At 57.5% G+C, this 10,741-nt stretch overlaps 1 protein-coding gene across 1 annotated transcript; it reads left to right on the forward strand.

The window, feature by feature from the left end:
• The first annotated feature begins 631 nt into the window (after positions 1-631).
• On the forward strand, positions 632-10,012 carry AKAP8L (A-kinase anchoring protein 8 like). Its single transcript, XM_026048566.1, has 13 exons — positions 632-680; positions 2,225-2,257; positions 2,532-2,760; positions 4,112-4,562; positions 4,931-5,054; positions 5,144-5,199; positions 5,315-5,351; positions 6,150-6,258; positions 6,532-6,673; positions 7,682-7,787; positions 8,087-8,217; positions 8,342-8,437; positions 9,571-10,012. Exons 1-13 carry the CDS (start codon positions 668-670, stop codon positions 9,946-9,948), a joined length of 1,905 nt encoding a protein of 634 aa, XP_025904351.1. The 5' UTR covers positions 632-667; the 3' UTR covers positions 9,949-10,012.
• The last annotated feature ends 729 nt before the right edge of the window (positions 10,013-10,741 follow it).

Consider the following 10,741-nt stretch of genomic DNA (forward strand, 5'->3'; position numbering starts at 1 on the left):
GGGGGGGTGACACGTGATGCAGCCCCGTTGCACACGTGTGTGCGCCCGGGCGCGGCCACGTGGGGGCGCGCGCGCCACGCAGCCGGCGGGGGCGGAGCTTCCCCGGCCTCAGCCAATGGTCGCGGAGGGGCGGAGCCATGAGACGCCCTCCCCTTCCCCCCCCTCTTTCTCCCCCGCCCAGTGCTTCGCGTTCCCGCCAGGTGTGTCCTTCCCGGCTGCCCGTAGAGAGGCGGTGCGCGGCCGCCGTTGCTAGCAGTGCTGTCACGCCATTGGGCCCGTCGCCTCCCGGTTGGCCAATCAAAGAGCAGCGCCGCGGCGGCACCGCCTTCTCGCCAGCTGACAGCGCCGCCGTCCAATCAGCGGCAGGCTCCACCGGCGCCGTGGAGGCGTGACCCGGCCCTTAGCCAATGAGYAGCCAGCGCCCGTGCGCGCGCCCTACCCGAATCTCCCGAGCTGATTGACACCGCAGCCACCCTATGGAATACGAGAATCTCGCCGAGCCGCCGCCGCCTCAGCCAATGAGCGGCGCGAGCCCTTTGTGCGGGGCGGGCGCAGCGGCGCGCAGGCGGCCAATGGGGGGCCGCGGGAGGCGGCGCGGCCGGAGGGGGCGGGGCGCGGGCGCCGCCGTTACCGTCGCGCGCAGGAGGGAGGCGGCGGCGCCGCCATCATGAGCTACTCAGGTGAGGGGCGGCGGGACAAGATGGCGGCGGCGGCGCCGGTTCGGGGCGGGGGGCGACCGGGGCTACCGGGAGCGTCGCCGCCGGTGCCGCCCGGGCCCCCCCGGGGCCGTTGCCGCTTCCCGAAGCCCCCGGGGTGTTGGGAGCAGCCGGGGCCCCCTCGGCCTTTTCCCTTTGGGATTCGGTTCCCCAARTCCCTCCCCGCGAAGCCCCTTTAAAATCCCGCCCCCCGGCTCCGGGGAATCCCAGGAAAACTGGTGCGTGCCTTCCCCCAAAATTCCGGATTTCCCACTAAAAGCCGCCTCAGAATCCCTATGGGAAAGCACCCCCTGAATCCCCATGGAAAAGCATCGCCCCCAAATCGCTATGGAAAAGTGCCCCCCGAATCCCTATGGAAAAGGCTCCTCCAAATTGCTATGGAAAAGTGCCCCCCAAATCCCTATGGAAAAGGCTCCTCCAAGTCCCTATGGTAAAGTGTCCCCCAAATCCCTATGGAAAAACACCCACGAATCCCTATAGAAAAGGCCACTCCGAATCCCTATGGAAAAGCGCCTGCCAAATCCCCGTGGAAAAGGGCTGCCCAAATCCTTATGGAAAAAGCCCACCGAATCCTCATGGAAAAGGGCCCCCCAAATCCCTATGGTAAAGTGTCCCCCAAATCCCTGTGGAAAAGGACCCCCAAATCCTTACGGAAAAGGCTCCTCCAAATCCCCATGGGAAAGCACCCACGAATCCCCATGGAAAAGCACTCACCAAATCTCTATGGAAAAGACTCCTCCAAATCCTTATGGAAAAGCACCCACGAAATCCCCATGGAAAAGCATCCYGCAAATCCCTATGGAAAAGCACCCCCTGCCAAACATCCCCCCCTTGTCCCAAACTTCCCCTTTGTCCCAAATATCCCATCGCGTCCCCACGACCTTCCCTGCCCCCGTGTCCCCACCGGATCCGTGACCTCCGGAAGCGACGTCCCCCCATTTGCCAAGGAAAAACGCGGCACCAATCCCGGGAGCTTTAACCAACTTCTATCCCGGTTATTTGTTTTAATCCATCCCGGAATTCCGCCTGTAATTCCATTTTTTYCCCTTTAATCGGAGCCTTCCTCCTTCCCTCCCTGCCGTGTCCGGGCTCTCCAGCTCCGTGTCCTTTCCGGATGCGGAGCGAAGGAAAACGGCAGCTTCCCAAGGCGTTCCTGAATGGAAAGGGGTTTGGGAGGGAATATCCATGGAGGGAATTCCCGGATTTAATGGCACCTGTTTGGATTTGGCCCTTTTCCCAAGGGGATGCTTTTCCCCATCCCTTTCCCCATCCCCTTTCTCCCTGAGCGGRAACTTTGTGATTTAAAATCCTCTTTTTTGGGGCTTTTTTTTTTGGCACCATCCGGACACGGATGTTGCTCCCCCGGTGACAACATCCCCGCTGGCCGTCGCCACGGCGACGCTACAGCCGCCCCGTCCGACTGTTGCCGGGGACTCTCTCCGCCTAAAAACATCAGGATTTTGCTACGCTTGGCTCTGATTCCTCCTTTTTTCGGGCTCTTTTTCCAGGTTACGGAGACTGGAACTCCGGGACGAACCGAGGCAAGTACATTAAAAAAAATTGGGGCATTTCCAGCCAAATTGATTGTGGATTTTTCACATTGTGGCTCTTTCCCGAGGCTGGTGACAACCCCCTYGTGTCACCGATGTCACCTCAGGATGTCACCTATTTATTTTCCTTTAAATATAAATTAAGTAAATAGCCCTTAAGCGTAAATAAATAAATTGAGACACTTGGGTTGCAAAATAATAATAAATAAATACTAATAAAAAATAAAAATAATAAATATTTTGGTTTTTGCCCCTGTTATTCCAGGCTATGAGGGCTACAATTACGGCTACGGCTACGGCCAGGAGCACTCGGGCGGCTACGGCTACGGCGCCGCATCCGCCTCCAATTCCTGGGAAATGGCCGGCTCGGATGTGGAGCTYAATCCCGACGCCTCCGGCGCCGACCTGGGCAAAATGAACCAGCGCCTGGACATGGGATCACACCTGGATACGGATACGATGCAGGGGGGGCACTACGGCTCCGGCGGCGACAGGTGAGCRCACGGAGCCTCGGGAATATCCACAATATTTGGGAATATCACGGATATCCTCCCGTGGAGTCATCCCTGCCTTTATTTTCCCACCTTGTCCCCCCTCATTTCTTATCCGTTTTCCCATATTCCAGCTCAAGTGGGCATCTGGAATTGGCTCCATTCCCCTTTTTCCCCCGCTTTGCTTTAAAGAGAGGGCATTTTTTTGCTATAAAAATTCACACAACATTTTGAAGGGAATGTTGGTAAATTTACTAAATTTTAGTAAATTTTAAAATTTTTATAGCAAAAATGTACTATGAAATTTACACAATTTTTTAGTGAATTTTAAAATGTACTAGACTTCTAGTAAATGGGTTTACTAGATTTACTGATTTTAGTAAATTGTAAAATTGTATAGTACATTTTTGCTATAAAAATTTACACAAATTTTTTAGTAAAYTTTAGAACTTACTAGACTTTAGTAAATCTGGTAAACCCATTTACTAGATTTTAGTAAATTTTAAAATTTTATAGTAATTTTTTTACTCTAAAAATTTACACACAATTTTGCAACGCAGCCCCCAAAATTTCAATTCCCCACCTGAAATTGTTTTGCCGCCTTCAGGAAAATGACACTAATGAGGCACCGTTTTTGCCCCAGAACTCGGCTTTTGGAGCAAAATTAAGGAAAAAACAGGGTTTCTTCACATTGGATCCAAGTTTAGWTTTAGGGACCCGTTTTAGTCCTTAAATGCCTTTTTTTTGTAACTAGTGTCATGGAAAAGCTGCGTTTCCAGCGCAGTTTTGGCCTGGTTGAACTGAGTGTTTATTCCTAATAAAAAGCCCCAGAACCTTCCTATATCTTAAATTTTTCAGTGATTTTTTTAACCAGGATTTGCTTTTTAGAGAGGATAGCTCTTGATTCCATATTTAAACAGAAACTTGGGAGCTTCCCAGCTTTGCCGCTTGGCTGCTCCGTGTCTCGCCGCGACAGATGGGAGCCGAGTAGCACTTTCAGCCTCCAAAACCACAGGAAAACCCCCCAAATCCCYACTCTGCGTGGGAATTAAAACACCCCTGAGCGGAAATATCTAATTCGGGGAACGTCGCCTCCGCTTTCCCGTGGGGAAAAAGGGGCTGCTCCGCATTTTGCCTGCTCGGCATACCGGCATCGCTCTCCCTTGGCTTTGATTTTCCAGCCTGTTGAGTTGGAACAACGGCTTTCCAAGCCTGGATTTGGGATATTCTCCCTTTCCTCCCTCTTTCCCAAGTCCTCCTCCGGGCGCGGGGGGGGTTATATTCGGGGGGGTTATATTGGGATTCGGGGCGGGTCCCGGGGCGCAGGCGGGATCCTCCCGTGCCCCCTCTGCAGATACGACTCGTACGAAGGCTACGAGCCGCGCTCGGAGCGCGAGCTCTACCGCTCCGGCTACGACTAYGGCGACGCCGACCGCGGCGGCGACGCCGACGGCTACGACGGCGCCTACGACGGCTACTACGGCGGCCGCCCCCGCGAGCACCACCCGCCCCGGGCGCGCGACGGCTACGGCCCCCGGGGCCACGGCTGGGCCCGGGACGGCCGCAACAACCGCCCCGTCGCGTCGCCCTACGCGGCCCGCAGCGCCTGGAGCGAGCCCCACGCCGCCATGGGCGCCCGCGGCTTCGGCGCCTCCCGCCTCCCGTCCCTCTTCTCCCACAACATCATCCCGGAGCTCAACGCCTTCCCGGGAATGCGGGGCTTCGCGGGCGGCGGGCGCTTCGGAGCGGGAGCCGTGAGGCCGCGCGTGAGGAGGACCTGGAGGAYGTGGGACGCGGACTTCAAAGTGAGTTGGCCCTGCTGGAGGTGAAGGTTGGGCTGGGTGGTCTCTGGAGGTCCCTTCCGACCTTCGGCGTGCTGTGATTCCGTGAGGTTAGCCCCCGTTTCCCCGTGGACCTGTGCGTCCCGCTGCAAAATACCCCCGGGAAGCCCGAATTCCCTCCCCAAAATTCCCCAAATTGAGGAATTGGGTTTCATTCCCCAAATGAAGTTAATCAAGTAGGGTTTAATTCCCCMAAAAAAAGTTATTTCTTTAAAAGAAAGAGAGGATCAGGGTCTTGGAAACGGGACTTCATTAATGGGACGCCTCTCATGGACATTCAACTTTTCAACTTTTTCAAAAATTTTTGAAAACTTTTGGGTTTTTTTTGGTAGTTGCAGAAGAAGAAGCTCAAGAAGGAGCCCATGGCCAAGAAGCGCAAGCCAACCAACAGCTCGGACGAGCCTGACAGCAAGGCGGCCAAAACGGACGGCTCCGACAACTCCGATTCGGAAAACGGTGCGTCCGGCGCGAAAAACGCCCGCCGGCGCCGGTTTTTATCCCGGGGCTTTGCCTAACGCGGCGCCCAATCCCCCTGTCCCTTCCAGAGGAGGGAACCGAAGGCGAATCGGGCGAAAAAGAGGAGAAAGAAGGTTCCAGAGGCGTAAGTGACTCCCCAAACCTCCCGTGAAGGCTGGGCTTGCCCACGGGCATTTAGTTTTAAGGTTCCTTGGGTTTAGGACGGGCTTAACGTCCCACTGTTGGGCTTATCCCTTTAGGAAGGGGAAGAGGATGATGGAAAAGACGGGGAGAAAGGTGAGTTTCCGCGCTCGGCGCCAGCAAAGCGAGCGGAGCGCCGGAATCCCGCSCGGAGCAGATCCCGCCTCGGCTCGAGGAGCCTGCGGCGGCCAAAGGAGCTGGAGCGGATAAAATTCCCGGGATTATTGGGGCTCCTTCGGGCCCCGGGGCGTCCGTAGGTTTTTGGGGAGGAGCTCGGCCGCCGTGTCCGCGTTCGCTCAGGTGAATCCCGTCCTTTGTGTCTGCTCAGGGATAAGGAAATGCTGTAAAAGCCCCCGCTAGGGAGGAGCTGGAGCCCTTGCTCAAGGTAGGTYGGCCCTTGGGTGAAGCTTCTAGGCCTGGGCCTTAAGGGAACCCAGGTTTAAGCGCTCGCTGTGCCGTAGCTGTGGCTTTTTTGGGGGTAAGTCCGTGGAAATCGGAGCCTCCGGGCTTTCCTAATTCCGTGCTGGCTTTYGTTGGAGGCCTGGCGGATCCCGGAGTGGGATTGTCTGGAAGTCAAAGCTGCCCCTAACTTAAACCCTTCCAAAACCAGCAGCAGAAGATTAAAATCGAGGTCTAGCAATCGAGATTTGGGAACCCGCGTGTGGTTTTCCTCAGCGCTCCCAGCTTTTTGGGCTGGAAAAGGACGGCCAGAACCTCCCGAGGAATCGGAGGTGGAGGACACAGCGGCCGGTGGGAGCCGCTCCTCCCGCAGTCCGAGGCCTCTCCGGATCGGTGGGGCCGCCTCCACGGAGCTGCTCGAGGGGGAAGTTCTCTCGCCTCAGGCGGTGGCCTCAAGTAGTGCCCTGAACCTCCCCCCCTGCTTTAAACACTTAGGTGCTTTAACAATTCAAGAAGAGATCAGTGAAATCAAACGCAAATTGCAGGCGGGCAAGAAAACGCAAGAGCGGCAAAAGAAGAGGCACCGCGACCGCATGGTGGAAAGGTAACGGGGTCCCTGTTTCGTGTTCCCGGGGGTGCTGCTGCTTTGTCTCCTCCGAAACATYGGAGGTGGCCCTTGGGCTTCATCTTGGAGGGCCATCCGTACCTGCCCGCGCTTGGAAAAGCGGGTGGTTAAAGCTGATAAAGGCCCTAGGAAACATCTCATGATGGTTCCAAGCCTTGGAGACCTTTAGCTGTAGACCCAAAGGAGTAAAAAAAGGAGCCGGAACGGGTTGGTTTGAAAGTTGTGGCCCTTCACGTCCGGCTGTCCCCGCAGGATCCAGTTTGTCTGCTCGCTGTGCAAGTACCGGACCTTCTACGACGACGAGATGAGCAGTCACCTGGAGAGCAAGTTCCACAAGGAGCACTTCAAGTTCGTGGGGACCAAGCTGCCCCAGCAGACGGCCGAATTCCTCCAGGTGAGCCTCCATGGGTCCTTGACACACTCCATGTGGCTTCACGAGCTTTTTTCCTCTTTATTTGGGTCCATCCTCTCTAGGCTGGATCCCGTCCTCTCTAGGCTGGATCCCGTCCTCTCTAGGCTGGATCCCGTCCTCTCTAGGCTGGATCCTGTCCTCTCTAGAGCTGGATCCCGTCCCTCTAGGTTGGATCCCGTCTCTCTAGGCTGGATCCCGTCCTCTCTAGGCTGGATTTCTATCCTCTCTAGGCCGGATCCCGTCCTCTCTAGGCCGGATCCCGTCCTCTCTAGGCCGGATCCCGTCCCTCTAGGCTGGATCCCATCCCTCTAGGCTGGATCCCATCCCTCTAGGCTGGATCCCATCTCTCTCGGTTGGGTCCATCCTCTCTAGGCTGGATTTCCATCCTCTCTAGGTTGGATCCCATCTCTCTAGGTTGGATCCCATCTCTCTAGGCTGGATCCCATCCTCTGTAGGCTGGATCCCCTCCTCTCTAAGCTGGATCCCATCTCTCTAGGCTGGATCCCGTCCCCTCTCTAGGCTGGATCCCGTCCTCTCTAGGCTGGATCCCGTCCTCTCTAAGCTGGATCCCGTCCCTCTAGGTTGGATCCCATCTCTCTAGGTTGGGTCCATCCTCTCTAGGTTGGGTCACGTCCTCTCTAGGCTGGATCCCGTCCTCTCTAGGTTGGATCCCATCTCTCTAGACTGGATCCCATCCCCTCTCTAGGCTGGATCCCGTCCCTCTGGGCTGGATCCATCGCTATTTATGGAGCTGCTGTCAAGCCCCTAGAGCTGCCCCTCTCAATACCCCCATGAGAAACCACCATGAAAGGTGGAGAGCAGTTGGACGTGGAAGTGTTGGAGCTGCTCCCCCAGCTCCGTCACAGCTGCCCTCTCCCTTCCGAGGTCCTTCCACCTCTACGGCTTGATTAGCCGTGATAGTAGGAAATAAAACGGGAACGTAGCAGGGAGGGGGAGAAAAATTCCACCAAAAAACCCTTCCTCCTGCAGGAATACGTCGCCAACAAGACCAGGAARACGGAAGAGCGCCGTAGAGCCGTGGAGGACATCAACGGCGTCATTCAGCAGATCTACAGGGACCAAGATCTGACGCAGGGTAAGAGCCACGGGCAAAGGAAGGCGCTTCGTTCATTGAAGTGTTTTTAGCCCCAAAACTTCCCTCCACGGGAATATAAGATATGTGGAAGGAAGCCAACGTTGCCCAAGAGGAAATCCTAGATGATACTTAAGCGTGATGTGGTTTGCCCGGCGTTACTACCCGTTTTTGCCAGAGATTTTTGGGTTATTAGCTCTTTTTTGATGCATTTAGAAGAGTTTTGGGTTCATGTTAGGCTCGAACGCGATTCCGATCCGGATTCCGCTCCAARTAACGCCGCTCTCCTCTCCCTCTCCCAGATGTCGGCATGGAGCATTTCATGAAGAAGGTGGAGGCCGCCCACTGCGCCGCGTGCGACCTCTTCCTCCCCATGCAGTACGGCGTCATCCAGAAGCACCTCAAGTCCCTCGACCATAACCACAACCGCAGGGTGAGCGCGGGGACCGGWATCCCGTATCCCGACTTTCCCACCTTTTCCCAGCGATGGGAATCCCGTATCCCGGGATTAATTCAGGAGCAGGACTTAATGGTGCCTCTCTCGCGCTCCCATGCAGGCCATGATGGAGCAGTCCAAGAAGTCGTCGCTCGTCGTCGCCAGGAGCATCCTCAACAACAAACTCATCAGCAAGAAGCTGGAGCGGTACCTGAAGGTGGGTGCTACGTGGAGCCGCCCCTGTTGGCCACCATTGGCCACCGTTGGCCGTCGTTGGCCTCCCGTTGGCCCTCATTGGGCCTCCTGTTGGCCTCCCGTTGGCCATCGTTGGCCTCCCGTTGGCCGTCGCTGGTCGTGGTTGGCCTCCTGTTGGCCCCCCGTTGGCCGTGGTTGGCCCCCCGTTGGCCGTGGTTGGCCCCCCGTTGGCCTCCCGTTGGCCCCCCGTTGGCCTCCCGTTGGCCCGCCTGTTGGCCGTGGTTGGCCCCCCTGTTGGCTGTGGTTGGCCTCCCGTTGGCCGTGGTTGGCCCCCCGTTGGCCCTCCCGTTGGCCGTGGTTGGCCCCCCGTTGGCCCCCCGTTGGCCCCCCGTTGGCCGTGGTTGGCCTCCCGTTGGCCCCCCGTTGGCCACTGTTGGCCATCGTTGACCTCCCATTGGCCATCATTGGGCCTCCCGTTGCCTGCCGTTGGTTCCCGTTGGCCTCAGCTGGCCTCCCGTTGGCTCCTGTTGGCTGTGGTTGGCTCCCATTGGCCTCCCATTGGCCACTGTTGGCTTCCGTTGGCCTCCCATTGACCCCCATTGGCCCCCGTTGGCCATCGTTGACCTCCCATTGCCCATCATTGGGCCTCCCGTTGGCCGCCATTGGCCAACGTTGGCTTCCGTTGCCCCCGTTGGCCTCCTGTTGACCCCTGTTGGGCTCCCGTTGGCCGTCGTTGGCTCCTCGTTGACCTCCCATTGGCTGTTGTGGGACCCCCGTTGACCTGCCTTTGGCTCCCGTTGGCCTCCCGTTAGTCCCCCTTTGGCCTCCCGTTGGCCGTCGTTGGCCCCTGTTGGCCGTCATTGGCTCCCGTTGGCCCCCTTTGGCCACCGTTGGCCCCCGTTGGCCTCCGTTGCCACCGTTGGCCACTGTTGGCCTCCGTTGGCCAAAACTCAAGGAAACTCAAGGTCTTTCAGCGCCACGTTGCCCGCTGGTGGGTCAACGTGATCTACGTTTGCTGGTGTTCAAAAACACTTAAAAAACACTGTTTTTTGGTGCCGTTATCCACTGTTCCACTGAGCTTCTCCGTAGGGTTGGAAGGTGGCTCTTGTGTCCACCATGGATTCCCTCGAGCGACGGTTTTGTCCTCTTTTCCAGGGTGAAAATCCCTTCACGGACGACCCCGAGGAGAAAGAGGAGCACGAGGAAGGCGAAGGCGGGACCGTCGGGAACGCGGAGGAGGAAGGAGCGGCGGGAGAAGGCGCCGACGTCCCCAAGGAGGCCGCCGAGATCCGCGCGGAGGAGGACGGCAACGAGGAGAACCTGGAAGCTGAAGGAGCTGAAGACCAAGGGGGACAAGAGGGGACAGGGACAGAACTGGAGGCGCCAGCGGCTCCGGAGCCGGATCCGGATCCCGCGGATAACACGGATAACGCGGAGCAAGAACCTCCGCCAGCCGAGGAACCGCTCCCGGAGGAAGAGGAGCAGCAAGGTGAGGCCGAAGAGGATGAAGAGGAAGAAGAGCCCCCCGAGTAGCTCCCGGGAGCTCACAAAACCTCCGTTTTTGGTTGTTTTTTCCCCTGTTATTGGTGGTTTTTTTTTAACATAACCGTACCTGTGAATTTTCCTAGTGTTTTGGGGTCTCCTCCTACTAAAAACTCACGTAGGCGGCGGCCGCCTTGGCCTCTGAAGTGATTTTTGGGGGGCTACGGCGGGATTCGATGGATTTTCGTTATTTTTTGTGCGTATTTTGTTACGCGCTAAATGGTCGTTTTCCGTAGCCGTTTATTTCTGGAAGGTCGTTGGGGAGAATTTCCTTTGTGGGGCCCTCGGGGCTTCCGTGGTGGGAGTTGTGTGGAAAAAAAATGCCCTTTTTTGAGGGAAAAAAAGGGGAAAACGGTTAATTTCTGCTCTTTGCAGGTTTTTGGGGTCGCACCTCACGGCTGCTACTGTCACTTTAAGGGGGGGTTGGTGGGGTCAAGGGTCACGGATGGGGTCAAAGGGCGTGTCTGGGTTATGGGGGGGGAGGGGGTCACCCCAGGGGTGTCACCGAGGTGGGGGCAGGAGGGGTCAGAGGTCACGGCGGGGTCAGCGGCCCTCAATGGCCCCTCGCTAGAAGCCCCTCCCCCCCGTAAGGCAGCGCCACGCCCATTTATGCCCGCTGTCCAATGAGCGAGGCGCCTCGCTGTGATGGACAGGTGGCCCCGCGCTACGTTGTCCAATGAGAGCGCGCGAGGCCCGGCCGGGAGGCGGGGGCGGCGCCCGGTGGGCGGGCTCCAAGCGCGGCCAATGAGGCGGCGGGCGTGGCGGGGGAGGGGGCGGGGCTTTT

The sequence above is a fragment of the Nothoprocta perdicaria genome, unplaced genomic scaffold (genome assembly GCF_003342845.1).
Source record: "Nothoprocta perdicaria isolate Ctin4 unplaced genomic scaffold, notPer1 scaffold_550, whole genome shotgun sequence".
In the NCBI taxonomy this organism is placed as follows: Eukaryota; Metazoa; Chordata; class Aves; order Tinamiformes; family Tinamidae; genus Nothoprocta; species Nothoprocta perdicaria.